Here is a 15,421-nt window from a genome sequence, read left to right as displayed (position 1 = left end):
CCACTGATGTATTTTAAGCCCTCAGATTTCTTAATTTGTCTACCCTTCTGACTCCAGGGAAACCTCATGTTCTTGTAACTAATTGAATGATTGATCTTTTCTTCCCTTGATTACTTCTGATGGTGACTCCACTGCCTTTGACTATCCTCAACGCTTGGAAACCTCTTTCTTTAAACAAACAAACTGGACCCCCAACCCTGCAAACCATATATCATGACCATTTGGAATCCCCCCTGTATTTGTAACCCTATCGACGATCACAAAATCAAACGACTGGACCCTGGCTCGCGCTCTAAATGTAGCGCAATGAGAGATACCCCCAGGGTGGGCCTCCTCAGATGGTGCCCCCCATGGGTGGGCGACCAGGGGTCGAATCCCCCCAGCAGCAGCAGCAGCAGCAGCAAGCAGTGGTTGGAGGGGCTGGGGCAATAGGTGGAGTTGGAGTTGGGGTCGGGGTCGGGGTTGGGGGACCAGGTGCTTTTGGCAGAGGAAGCCCAGTTGGAGGCAACTTTGACGGCCCCAACAACAAGCGCCGTAGATTTTAAATTTTATAGTTACTGCCCACAATTTGTTTCCCTTTTTATTTTTTAAATTCTTGTATATACCCATGATTAGTCATGTCAGAGGGGGGGGAATGGGGTCATACTCAACTGTGGTTGTGCTGTCCTGCTGCAGTATTTCAAGCCTAGTCCATGTGGAACGGTTTTTGTTTGCTTCTTTATGTGCATCAGGAAGTTTAGCCATGAGCATGAGCACCGTGAGCCACCCTAGCAACCCTATGTCCTTTTGAAGTGCTCTGGAGCCACCAGCGACATCTGTGAACACGTTTTACTATTGATGAAGCCCGCTTTTATAGACTGTGATGTACAGTATTCTTGGTTTTCCTCCATACTGTGATGTTTTTTGTTGTTACATTAGGCTTACTGTGTTGCTAGACTTGCATGCTTGATTACAGTTGAAATGAAATGCATCTTGTTCAGTTCGGTAGTATGTTCAATAAACCCATTTTCAAATGTGTGCTCTGTGCACTGCTATTTGCCAAACATCTCCTGGAAGCTGGAAACTTTCTCAAGCATGTCAGAATAGCATGTTGACAAAGTTACTTGGTTCATTTTTGCCTTTTGAATGTCTTTTGAGGTGTGTGAGAGCGTTACGCAAGAGGTTTTACTCACTTGCTTCTAATACAACAAGCCATTGCTGTCAGAAAGTCACCTTGATGCCTAAATCAATCTCCTGATAATGACATGAATGAGAGGGAGTCCTAATATATGCAGTAAAACAGGACTGACTAGTTTGCAAGTTTTAGTGTCTGGTCGTATGCCTTGTGGGCCTTCCCTGTGGAATTTATTGATGCCTTGAACAAAAACTGAGTGTTGTTTTAGGATTATCAGGATCTAACTTTTGAAAATTCTTATGATGTACCGAATTTAACAACCCTGAACATCCTGCTGTTGACTTTATTAATCCCAAAGGTCAAAGCCTCTGGATTTCGTGTAAAACTACTTTTTTTTTCTTCCTGTTTTTTTTAATTTATGATTAACAATTATTTCTGCAACACACTACGAGCTTACATAGCACATTTACACTTGTTGAATTTTTCCCAGTCGGGCTTCAAAGTCAACATTTAATTGGTTCCATGATTTTTGTCTTCAGCAAAAGAACAGTGTTTCAGTAGACCCAGATCTCCTTGGTGTTGGGTAGACAGTATGTTGGACAGGCAATAGTCCGCTGATCTCAGTATAAATCACTGCGCATGATATTTCAGGTGGATGTAGGCACATAATTATAATTTATAACAAATAATCGCACTCTCTTTCTGATGTTGAGGCTATGGAGATATTACATTTGAGAGAGACATCAATTATAATGCAGCATTGAAAAATATTTAAACTTTGAAGAGCAGGAGTGGAGTGACAAACAGCAGAAACCTGTTGGTACATGTTAGCTGGTTGACATGACATGCACATCATTCAGAGATCCCTACAGATGTGCTGTTTTTGAAAATATGCTGTTTTACGCTGCTAAAAGTCCAAAAATGAATCATTGGGAAGAATATATTATCTCATCTCATCCACCATCACCGATATGTAAAACTCAAAGCACATCATAGCTGTTTTATAGTCTTACGCTGTACTAAGTTTTCAACGGTCCCACTGTGGTAACAGATCAGTTGCATTCATGCAATATCAGGAAAAATAGCCCAGCCTTGCTTTGAAATGCTCTTATCAGTATCACATTTTTGCTTACTGCTTTTGGAAATGTTTCATTGCAGTGTCTTTTAAACACCCCATTGTTGAATAACATGTTGATCCTGCTTTGGACTGATTCTTGTATTTCAGTGGAGTACACACAGTACAATCCTGTTTAGATTATGTTCTTTCGAGATCATTTCAGTTTATGGCTCAAAAGTCCCACACTTTGAAGGGTCTTGTCCAGAAGACTCACTTTCTCTATGCAATTTTGTGTGCACATTGCAGAACCTGTGGGAACTTGACAGGATTGCTTTATGACACTTAAAAAACACGCCACTCCCACTTTTGAAATGGTTTTGAAATTCTTTGTTTCTTTAAAATATATTTAATTCAAATTCCATACCTGCCAAGTTGACAATACTTATATAATAGGTTTGGAGTTTAATTTCTCTTTTTAACAGTAAACATATGACACCAGGAAGGTAAGGGGACACCAAAATCTTTGTCAGACCTAGATGGAGCTCCTGTAACCTTTGCAAACCAATTCAGAATATCTATGGCAATGTACCGTGTGTGTGTGTGTGTGTGTGTGTGTGTGTGTGTGTGTGTGTGTGTGTGTGTGTGTGTGTGTGTGTGTGAGAGTGCGCGTCCAGAGACCTGCAACTGTTTGTATGGTCAATAAATACCTTCAAGAATGCTTTTGGCGTTGCCATGCAAAAATGGTGACATGGCCAACAAAGTATACTGATGGCTGTTGTATTAAATGTATGTTTGCACTGTAAGGGAAAATGCGTTACTGTATCTTGGATTATGTGACATCCTATTTTGAAGTAAATACAGCTGTATAACTATAGTTTATAAAGAAAATGGAAGTAGTAGAGGGGCATAACTGGATCGGGGGCTACTCAATACCGCCTTTTTAAAATATGTGAAACACATGTTTTCACCATTTTAACATTTTCAACACTCAACCATATGCATCTGTTATATGGGAGATTCAACATTACCTGTACAAATTTTCATTGCAATATCATTTGAATAATATTAAAACTATGGGTGACATTGAGGTATACTGAACATGGTAATGCAAGCTTTTCACCTGACAGCCCAAATCCATGCATTACTTGACAGACCTAGATCGATCTTTGAGTTTTGGAAAGATTGATTCATAGGTTTTATGGGTAGCTTCATACCTGTTTTGAGGTTTTAAGTGGGCAGTGTTTCTTTTGTTCCATTCAATCAGCATGGATCAAATCAGAGGCACATTTGAGTGTCTACTGATGATTTCTGTATAGGCCTACATGTTTACAACATTCCCAGATCATGGGTTCTTTTTGGCATGACGTCAAAGAGCCTACCGGGTATTGAGGTCATCAACATTCTCTTCTCTTAGGACACTTACTAACCTATCCGCCTCCTACTTTGCTCAAATGGTTGCTGTCCGCCTTTGGTGTATCTTACACACAGCTGCTTGTTTCATACTGGGCATGAAAGACTTGACGTGATTTCCAGACTATTAAACATGGTTTATACATTGATTTTGTAGTTAATACACAGGTGCATTCAATACATGGGTTTGTTTTAAAAAAAAAAAAATACAGCGAATTAGGTAAAATATTGACAAGGCATTTCCTTATTTTGTATACAGATTTCTTCTCCATTCTCGTCATAAATCTGAACATGAGTCAAATCAGCGTAAAATCATGTGCATGTGAAGGCACTTAACAGAATGTTTGCCTATGGTTGAACTTGAAATTCTCTTGCTAGGCATCCTGCAGGTTTATAAGGGGAATCAGCCGCCATGTGGATCACATCTGTGTTCTAAATTAAATTAGGACTAATATGCTAAATAAAATGAAGGATAAATCAATATATTGACAATGTGTTCTTGCAGAGATCATGCACTTCTCCATTTTACGCTGTACACCGCTTGAACAAAGGATGAATTATTAATTTAAGCAGTTGTGCCACAACATTTGTAAGTGTCATGGTGGAGTCTCGGATCATTTTGGTATTGATTAATAGAGTTGTTTTGTCAATTACGCCGAATTATGCTCATTGACCTCCATACTGTTACATTTACCTTTTAAGTCAACTATTAACAATATTCATGAGAATTTTTGACCGTTTAGCATACTTGCATCACCTCAAGTTCCTCTGCAATCTGCAAATTACAAATATTATGTGTATGCCACCTCAAAACCATATCCAGAGGTACGCATATTTTCACGTCAAGTATTTTTTCATGAATACAATTCTATGTGTATGAAATTGCTCAGTGTGATTTGCCATTGATTTTGACTGTCCGATAATGAACCCCATTCAATGTGGTTTTAGAATACAAACCTGCCTAAAAAACATATTTGGACCAAAACGTTTTGTGTATCTTGTCCAGAGCATTACCTGTTGAGTTTTTGGTCAGACGTACAATACTAGACCAGTAATTCGAAACTGTTGCTCTGTCAGCATTTGACAGTTCACCACTCCGCTTTGTGATGATATCCAACTTATATCAAGACTTTCCTGAGTCACGGCTGTTGTTTTTAAGTGAATAAAGTGAATTTCAAGCACACAAATGAAGCTGATGGAATTGTACCTGTTGCAGGTAAGTGTGCTGTGCAATAGAGGAGCCAGTGGTGTGTGTGTGTGTGTGTGTGTGTGTGTGTGTGTGTGTGTGTGTGTGTGTGTGTGTGTTTTCCTTTTCTTCTAAGTAGGACTAAATTACTTCATACTAGTCATGAAATTAGCGTGGAGTGTTGCTGTAAGTCACGTCACGCTCATGATCCTTCTGCGACATATAACATTCTATCATGATTGACGTTTTGGACTCTGTATCTGGTTTAAGCTGTGTGGCGTTTTTGTGTGTGTGCTTGTGTGCATATGAAAGAGTGAGATATTTAGAGTTTTACTGATTGACAGGATGTAGTCATGACGGTTTATATTAAAATCTCTTGCCAGTTTTGTGTTGGAGCATTTAAAAAATAATGGAATACCACAGGCAGTGTGTTTTACATCACAAAATTGCATCGCAGACATGATTCAGCTGAATTCAGCATGATTCAAACTGAAGGTACAGTATGTGCTGTATAGGAAGCAAGCAAGGTGCAACCTTGAGTTCTCTACAAAAACAAAGTGAAAAGTAAAAACTAAAAAAAAAGCGCACCAGTGGCCTGTTGCAATGCATCAAAGTAACACCACCAGCAGAAACACGAAGGATGCATGTGTGATGTGCATCAGCAGAGGTCCAACACTGGAATTGAACCAGTACATGGGAGGCAGGCGTGTTGGCGACGGCGGCTAAAATCCATGACTGCAAGGGTCAGTCATTATCAGGTGTCCTAAGGTACTTGGGAGTGAGGTTTACTCTCTGCCCTGCTCTGCTCTCCCGGGCCACCATCTCACATGCACAGAGTGCTTTGTGGCTGGTGTTCTCACTAAATGGTGTGGGTGGGGCACTTCTCAGATTGTGTGGCCGGGTGAATAACTGCAGTAATAATTGTAGTAGAGAGGATGCAGTTTTTCCCCCCCCATCATGCCTGTATATAGAGAAGGTACTTGGAAACTGGGATTATGCATGTGTGGCCTTCACATGATGCCTTGTCCGTGGCAAACATCAGACACTGTGAAGCTTGTAGCTGCAGTTTTATACACTGGGAAGACACGCAAGATGTCAGTTTTGTAGAGGTCATTACAGTCTGGTTTGTCAAACACCAGCAAGTGACCTGTTGCCAGCAAGCAGAGTGTTGGGGCACATCTATGGAAGATTGGAGCACATGGGTATGTGAGGTGAGGAGATTAGTTAGGTTAGTTAGGTGTTCATTTTAGCTTTGAGTGATTGGTCAGGCAGTAATTCATAATATTCAAGATTGCACACAGTAGTCTTGGGCCTATGCTAAACAAGCAACTGCATTTACAAACTGTCTTAGTGTTCAGATAGACATTCTGTAGCGCTCACTACAAATAACTGGTGAGTTATAGATGAACGCAGTCCTTGTTCAACAAGTCCATCTAATTCCCTATTCCCTGTTTTTCAATCTGCTTCTTTCAATAACTTTATTTTGTCTACAATATGTCTTACTGTAGTCTGCCTTTAAAAATAAACAAACAAAATAACAGATTAGGTTGATGAGTATACCACGATATGACAAAAAAGGCTCATCATAAGTCTTGTTTTAATAAGGTTTTGCAACCTTGTGATTGAAGTCAATGCATCAGTTGTAGTATTTACACAATCAACACACACATATTTCCTGGTACAAATGAAATTAAAGTGGAATGAATTGTTAACTCCAGGGTAATGAATTGCCTAGCCAAGCCAAAGGTTCATTTTAGCTCAGAGAGGAGGTCTGTGTTTCCACACTGCAGGAATGGCAGATGTATTAAAACTACGCATCTGTTAGTGAAGTCCTCCTCCCAGCTAAGACTTGTTTGGTCATTCTTATGGAATGCTAACATACAGTTCAGCTACAGATAATCAACAGTAATCCAGCCGGTTTGTATACACAAACAGACTCACTGATGGCATGCAAACTGCTCACACACAGATTCAAGGGAATATACACAGACAAGCTACCAAAAAACAACCTGACACATAAAAGAAATTGATAACTGTCTTCTAAATGTCACTTGCTCTCACCTGAGGTATCAGGAAGAGATACAAAAGTGTGGATGAGAGATGGTGAATTGTTGATGGGGTGACTGGCTTTTTCACTTATAACTGCATGGAAAATACAATTCTCTTGTACTTGAAGGTCATAAATGATCCACACCGAACCCTACATATACAGGCCCTTTGTCACACTTGTCAAATGTTTAGTTAGACTTGCATATGACCTAGATTCATACTGTAAGGTTTTAATATATCTATCTTATGGTTCATAATTTCGTGTTTCCTGCTTGTGGGTATGTGTGAGAGAGAGGTTGTTGGCCAAGATGCCCTTGACTTGGGCTCCTAACTCCTTGCCTGTAGCTACCCATTGGATTTATACCATTGTTTAGGGCAGTACCCAGCTGTTTGTGTCAACAGTGATGGTGAACCAGGTCATTGTTATAAAAGAGGAGTTAGGTAAATCAGTGTTACGTAAACCAGAATTAGTGTTTGAGGAACGGTGTCCTTTTTTTATTCTCTATCTTTTGATGTCATAATCTCAACTCTGGCGTATGACAGTTCAGTCACAGATGGACAGAATCCCATGCACATAAATCTTTAATATTCAGTATGATGGTGCCGAGTCATAAGTCTAACTGAAAAATCTACATTTCTTTCAAGGCGTGCTGAAAAAGTTATGTTTTGCAAAAGAGACATATGTTCAGATGCTTTTGTTAAACAATCTGTTTACGTTTTTTTTTTTTATTATTCCTTTCCTTGGCATGACCGTGACTTTAGAACTTCAGTCACGCTTTGGTCTATCACTGGATCAGTACAAAAGGGGCAAATGTTGACATTTCACTGAGGAAGATATGATTAGGGATGGAAAGTGTTTTTGTCATAAATACACCCCCGAGAATGGGAGTGAGTGAGGCTACACTAAACTGCGGGAGCCTACCAGAATGTTTGTTGCTCTAGTTGGGTGGATGTGGATCTTATGGCGCACAGTGTTGGTAACTGGTTTGCTTTTTAAAGGCAATTCAACTAGAATACTCAATAAATGGTTCTTTAAAACGTTAATGTCCCTTTTTTGTACTTCAGGCTGTTTTCATAATAACAATACTTCTCTCTGAATGCCATAGCTGATTCAATTAAAAAACCTTTTAGAACTGCTGCTCGTAGCATTTTTAAGTTGACTCAATGTTGTGGATAATTGGAGTTGATCATCAAGCTATTCAAAATCATTCAGGATATAACAACAGTTTTGTAGTCTGCAAGCAGAGTAGAATAATGAACCCCCTTTTTATTCACTTAGTCATTAGTGATTACATTTAAACAACTACATATGATTGTCATGTATGTCCCTACATAGATTGAACACACTGGTGCAGATGAGTGTTTTGGCGGTTGCAGACATGGTTTGTTGTGTATTTAAACAATAGGAATGCTCTCTGATGACTCCAAACAGGTCTGGTCTCTCACTCTGTGATGGGCAGAGTGTGCTACATTTACATTACATGTAGTCATTCATCAGAAGCTTTTGTTCTAGGCGGTTTTCGTTGTAGTACAATTAAGCACTGTGTCAGTATATGTGTTTCCAGGGTACTGAATTCATGACCTTGATGTTATGACAACAGGAACGTTGCACTGCATCAGCCATCTGTCCCTCATAGTATACAGTGTCGTAAGGTTAGAACTTGGAATTGGAATTGAAGCACGAAGTGCATAGGCTCTCATGGAATGACGACTGGCCAATGAAATCACTCAGCTAAACCAAACTGTATAAAGAATTTTCACATCTGGAATGTTTTTCTGACTTTACCCTTCATGGTCTTGTCCCTTTGTCTCCTCTCAGGTTACCAACCACACATGCAGTGCTGCAGGAAAGGCCAAGGGCCACAGGTAAACATGGTGACCAATCATCACATAAGGTGGGGGTCTGCCTCTAGTAGGTTAAACTTGGCCACACTTTAGACAGGTAAGTCTTATTTTACCCTTAAATCTGTCTGCAATCATTCTGTCATGAATCTGATGTGTTAAATAACTGCAACAGCGGGATGAAAGATCCACTGGCTCCATACCGTTGTCCACTAGGTGGAGCGGTATTCTGACACTGTCAGTGAGTGAGTGCTGGCAAGCCTCTGCAAAGCCAACCCAACCTGACAGCAGTTTTCTGTGAACTACATTACAATGCCAATGTTGAACATATGTAAAGCTAAAATAAATGAAAATAAGCATGTTATTAAAGACAGCAGTGATGTTTAAAAAAAAAAAACCTGTCTGTCTAACTTGCACATAAAAGTAAACTCTTTTACAGTCTCAGATTGCATGTGATGCATGCTTGGACCAATGTCCTGAATGTAAAGTCTTTCCAGATTTTTTTTCACTGCTTATTTATAGTGCTGTTGTGGATGAAAGCAATAAAAGTTTTTCACACTGTACAAAAACAGTCATGACTCTGTATTTTGTCTCGTCACCTTGGATATAAATCTGTTTGTATTTTACTTTGCTGCTTTAAATGAAATCAGATACCACTAAAGTCACATGATTCCTGCTAGAGACACACACACACACACACACACACACACACACACACAGAGAGAGTTGTCACGCCCAGATCCCGCTGTTGAGAACATAATTGGAATTCTTTCTTGTCCTCTTTAGAAGTCCCGTCATTGTGTTCTTACTGCAGCACAATCCTGTTCTGTAACTGTTGAGAAACTCCATTGACCTGGGGCCTCATGGCCACATAATGCACTGTCCTGCTCCATTACACCTAGGAGGCAAAAAGTGTGAAAGTGAGCCACTTCAGTCATATTTAATCATATATACATTTCAAAGAGGAGCAGAAATGCTATGCACTGACACAAAAGGTAAGTATGCTCATGGTATTTAGGAAATTAAGACATAATGCACCATCGGAAAGAGAAGAGGAGCCTTAAGAGTAATTTTAGAGACAGAGAGAAAGGGATTTGGGTGAGAAGGGGGGTGAGGTATGTGGAAGAAAAAAGACATTGGGGATGTGGGGGGGGGGGGGGGGGGGGCTGGGGGGTTGGTGACCCACAGAAAGCCACATAGGAATTCTAGAATAAGTCAAGATAGAAAGGTAAACCTCTTCAAGGGCCAGTTTGGAGCAGACATCAAGCACAGACATGTACACCATGACAGGCAGTAATTCTCTGTTGCAAGATGTTCTGTGCCGTGTCCCACGAGACAAGTGAGGAGAACGTCTGGGGCACTGCCGGACCATGAGCGCATCTCTGGGGTTTCGCGTCGGTTCCTCCCGTACGGTGGGAGTTCACAAGTCAGACTGTAAATATTTAAGCATTCTCCAAATCTGGGGCACTGGCCCCTTACCGATGCGGCCAAACATTACTCAGGAGCCAGTGATAACGTGATGCAGCGCCTTCTGGCCATTTCTCATCGGGGGGATCTTTGCTGTTTACATTTTTCAAAAGTTGCACGTCGATTTTGCGTGGAGATGTGTCACAGCTGTGTTTGATTACGTGTTCCCTCAAATGTTACAAATCCTCTGTCAAGGGCCAGCAAATGGGGGACCCCACCCTCTTGATTTTTACGAGCCAAGTTGTTAAAAACATCGTTCCAGTGACGTCAGTCTGACTCCCACTCTCAATATTTAATATTACTCACGGCCTAAACTTTCTTTTTACCATCACGGCTATTTGCTGGGCCAAACTATCACACGCACGTGTGAGTGCACAAAATCCTTACTGGACATTTGCAGACTTGAATTTGCAAACTTGTGCAACGAGCAGCAGCATGTTCCGTCAGGCTGTCTTACAAAACAGCCCATCATAAGACCTTCTTAGAATTCCTTTTTGGTGACAGTTCTTCTAGGGACTGGCAGGCGGGCAGTGGACCCTTTTGTGCTAGACAGGGCACCTGTATTACCACAACAGCAAAAGTGTTGCCCTCAGAAATAGTGTTTCTGTTGACACTCAAAGCACACAGCTACAGCATCTCCCTTAGGTGATTCTAAAGTGAGGGTGTTGTATTGATTTTTTCTCCTCGAAGGTTTTCTTTTTGGTCACAATACTGGTATCAGTGAGTGAAAGTAATTGTATCTTTATACAGGTTCAAGCATGAAGTGTTCTAAAATCTCCTGGTAGACGGCTGCATTGACTTTGGACTTGATAAAACACAGTAGACCAACACCAGCAGATGACATGGCACCAGTGGCGTAACGTAGTTACGGTGCAGGCTATTATGACGGGCCCTTGTCAGTGGCGTAAGGCAGTGGTTCCTAAACATTTTACAGTCCCGTACCATTTTTATTCATGTTTGTAACCGCCGCCGCCTATAACACTTGTCAGTGTCATTTTTTCGGTGAATGTGGGTATATTTAGATTGACATAAATATGTCTATGGGCCCCCTAGACCCACGGGCCCATGTGCGACCGCACCTGCTGCACCCCCTATAGTTACGCCCCTGCATGGCACCCCAAATCATGACTGACTGTGGAAACTTCACACTGGACTTCAAGCAACTTGGATTCTGTGCCTCTCCACTCTTCCTCCAGACTATGGGACCTTGATTTCCAAATGAAATGCAAAATTTCCACTGAGCAACTGTCCAGTTCTTTTTCTCCTTCGCTCAGGTAAGACGCTTCTGACATCTCTGGTTCAGGAGTGGCTTGACACTAGGAAGGCGACACTTGTAGCACATTTCCTGGACACGTCTGTGCATGGTGGCCCGTGATGCACTGACTCCAGCCTCAGTCCACTCCTTGTTTTGCTTGACAATCCCCTCAAGGCTGCGGTCATCCCTGTTGCTTGTGCACCTTTTCCTACCACACGTTTCCCTTCCAGTCAACTTTCCATGAATATGCTTTGATACAACACTCTGCGAACAGCCAGCCCTTTCAGCAATGACATTATGTGGCCTACCCTCCTCATGGAGGGTATCAATGAGTATCTGCTGGACAACTGTCAAGTCCGCAGTCTTCCCCATGATTGTGGTTGTGTGTACTGAACCAGACTGAGACATTAAAGGCACAGGAAACCTTTGCAGGTTTTTTGAGTTAATTAGCTGATTGACCTCTTCTCATTGATATTTCTGTAGATTTTGAGATACTGGATTTTTTATTTCCATGAGCTGTAAGCCATAATCATCAAGATTAAAACAAAAAAGGCTTGAAACATGCCACTTTATGTGTAACCTTTCCATAATATTCAATTTTTTTTTAGATGCAACTGTATGTAGATATCAAGGTCTGTTTAGATACTCCATGCTTGCTCATAGACTCATAATGGCACATGTCTGTCCTTTGAACCTCCTGAGGTTGAACAAAAGCTGACAGGTTATCTTTGTAGACACAGTGAGCCCATAATGATGGCTCTCTGCTTTTTGTCAGGCATTGTGGTATTATGTATACATCAGTCTAATGGGGTAGTTGCTATAGAAGGTAAAGGCTGTGAATAAAACACTGATTGCTCGGCTGTGTAATCTAACCATCTCGGCAACCTGCAGACACCCCTTTCACAACACTGGAGAGAAAACGGCCTTATTTGATCCTGTTTGTAGTAAATAATGTGTTTCGGATTTGAGTGGTGAATGCCAACGTAGAAAAGTTACCGAAGATAAAAAAAAAACATAATGGGAAATTGCTGTTTTAAATTCACTAGTAGATAATGAAAAACTAACACGCCATAGAATCTTTTTACAAACCCATTGATTGAGTTCAGACTGGATAAAACACTAACATATGTGATCCTAAATTTAGTATTGGAGAGGAAATCAAGTACTTGGATTATTAGCTATATGGATTATATGTTTACTCATTGACACCAGCATCCACAAAATCATGGGCAGTGTGAACGCATTCAGGTCTTTCATGACAATAAAAAAACGTACACACAAGAAAAAAAATCAATATAATTGTGTTACCCTAACTTTAATCCTTTCCACTGTCCTACTCAGCATAGTTGTGTCATGTTGCTTCAAAATGACCTGAAATTTGTCTTCCAGTTATTTTTCAGCTGAGCTGACCCATGCAGACCCGTACAAGTTGTCCCAGCTCTTGTCTTACAAATCTGGTAGGCAGACAACAGGCTAAAACTGGATGCTGAATTAATTGTGGTGTTCCAAACATCTAATCAGACATGCCTAGGGATTGCCTTGGATTAAGATCAGAATTAACCACTATATGACTCCACCAATCACATTGCTGCCTCTCATCAACATTTTCCTGTTTGCTCTTTGCCTTCTGCGCATTCTCTCTGTGTGGTCTTATTGTGTTAAAGGCTAGCTCTGAAGCAGTCTGGCATATGGTAGAATATGGTATGATAACACAAAACACCAGTTGGGAAAAATAACATATGAACCTCTGCTTGTGTGGAATGAGAATAGCTTCATAAACCAGTTAGGGGCCCACCAAATAACTGATATAGTTTGGAAATGAGAATAGCTTCATAAACCAGTTAGGGGCAACCAAATAACTGATATAGTCTGGAAATTAATTGAACCATTGAGATTAATAGAGCCCATCTACCCATGCAGGCAATAAGCCATCTAAAAATAATTTGTCAACTGTGCAAATAGGTCAACAATACTGGGACCATGGGGAGGGATCTGGCAGTGACGGGCCTCTGGGGAGCTGAGTGGGGTATGTGTCTTGCTCGCTCGCTCGCTAACTCACTAACTATTTCAAGGTAATGGGAGATCAGAAGAAGGGGGAAAACGGAAGGTACATCTGAGTTTGACAGTGGCTATGCCCGGTGGGTAGATGCAGTGAGGTCCATTAGTGTCATTCAAACATTAGTCAGAGTTTTAAGAGAGAGAGAGAGAGAGACCAAATCTGTGTGTGTATTGTTTGTTTTATGTTTTAGGTCTGGGAAAAACAGGTGCCCCCACCTTGCTGGCTCAAGTTCAGTCCTTACAAGGTAAGTCATTAAGAACTAAAACCTCTTTGGAGCCACTTGTGTGAGACAAAAAAAAACTAGAACCTCAAGGTGCTTCAAAACGCTTGTCTTCCTTCTTATTAGACTAATGTGGATTTTGGAAAAGTAAAGACTGCATTTAGAGCATTTACCAGTTACTGATGCCTCACTGAGTAAGAATTTTCCAGAGTTTATCCATTAAACAAATAAAGGATTCTACACACTTCTGGATGCAGGCAATGTAAAATAAACTTCAATGCAGCATAACTCCTGGCTGACACTATTGTAATATGTGCTATAAGCTTTTATCAAACATAACCAGAGCCCCCTAACCTAGCTTGACCGTAAGTGGACATCAGATTCTGTAAATATTTATGATGATCACCATTCCTGTGCTCGTGACCATTAAACCGGCAGTCTTTGTTGACACTCATATTTAGTTCAAACAATCACATGAAAATTGGCATTGAAATAAGGTTTCTTTTGAGGATGAACTGCTTTGGTTGTTTTTGGGCATGTGTAACCGGGGCCACCCAGACAGTGGGAGTTCAGTCTCATCCCATGGCCTACATGTGACCAAGCTCAAAGGCACAGGACTCTCTCTCGCTCGCTATTTTTTTTGCACTGTGAAAATGAAGGCTATGAGCATATAATTTGCTTCATCTCTAGAAAGGTGCATTTAGTGCCTATGCCTCCAGTCAGTGTCACACAGACGGAATGCCAGACTTAAAGACAAGGTCTAGTCTAGTGTTCTCAATTGCTCTCTGACAGCTGCATTCACCTATGGATGACCTATGATGGATGAAGGGTGGCTGTGCTCAGTGCTTGAAGCTTAGGTTCGTGTTGGGGAACACTGAAAGAGCAGCCAAGTCCTGTCTCTCAAAGCAGATAGATGACTGGCACACATAGATCATACTCATGCACACCTGTGCAGCTCCACAATCAATGATGTCAAAATGAACCGGTTCACTTTCATGCTGTAGTTTAGCCTCTTAGTTCCCTGAAAATCCATTGTTTGTTTATAGAGGAAACTTTCAAATAGGACTCATTTCGAGGGAATGAGACGGCACACAGACCAACCGTCTAACGAGGCCTCTTTGGATGTCAAACAAAGTCACTGAATCTCTACTCAATAAAGAAATGAAAAGGGGTGATGAACATATTAAGCAAATGTGTGTTGACACCTTGCTTGTGAATAAAAGTGTAAAATATTCCTTGAATACAATTAATAAGGTATCTCTTAGTATCTTGAGATTTATTTAATTTGAACTGAATAGGGTAACATCTCCTCTATGTATTTAATTGAATGGATCAGTATTGAAAATATGTCCTGTATCATAAACGGTGCTATCAAACCTGCACTGTTCCCCTGTGCAAATGTCATTCGGCATTGTGGCTTTGACATGAAGTCTGTGTTGTCGATAAACAACGCAAAATGCTTTCCTCTGATAACCAGGCTCCTCCTTAGTTCTCCAACCCCCATGTATGGGACTGTCTTTCTTTCTCCCCCTGGGCTTTGACACAGAGAACATTCCTCTATGCACTGAAAACTTCACACTTTGTGAAGAGCTTACCAAGACCATGATGTCTGGATAGAGTTGAAGGGATAGTCAAACAAACACTTTGGTCTGTTAGTGTGGAGGGATAGGAGTGGGGAAGGGAGCAATCCTTATCCTTTAAACTTGCTTTACCAATGGGTACTGTGGACTATGTCCATCTGTAACTAAGACTCACCTGGGAG

At 41.0% G+C, this 15,421-nt stretch overlaps 1 protein-coding gene across 3 annotated transcripts in view; it reads left to right on the top strand.

The window, feature by feature from the left end:
* pspc1 (paraspeckle component 1) overlaps positions 1-9,362 on the top strand; it is a 29,165-nt gene extending 19,803 nt beyond the window's left edge. Inside the window, exon 7 of one of the 3 annotated variants that reach the window (XM_031558214.2) lies at positions 8,636-9,362. In XM_031558214.2, coding sequence (XP_031414074.1) covers positions 8,636-8,686 — 51 coding nt within the window. In that variant the 3' untranslated portion in view covers positions 8,687-9,362. Of the gene's footprint in view, positions 1-302; positions 1,018-8,635 lie in introns of those variants that run through there. The other 2 variants (XM_012840596.3, XM_031558213.2) reach the window with 2 other exon arrangements.
* The last annotated feature ends 6,059 nt before the right edge of the window (positions 9,363-15,421 follow it).

Source organism: Clupea harengus, chromosome 21 (assembly GCF_900700415.2).
Source record: "Clupea harengus chromosome 21, Ch_v2.0.2, whole genome shotgun sequence".
Taxonomy (NCBI): domain Eukaryota; kingdom Metazoa; phylum Chordata; class Actinopteri; order Clupeiformes; family Clupeidae; genus Clupea; species Clupea harengus.
The sequence above is the reverse complement of the archived record's forward strand: the minus strand, read 5'-3'. Positions and strand labels throughout refer to the sequence as shown.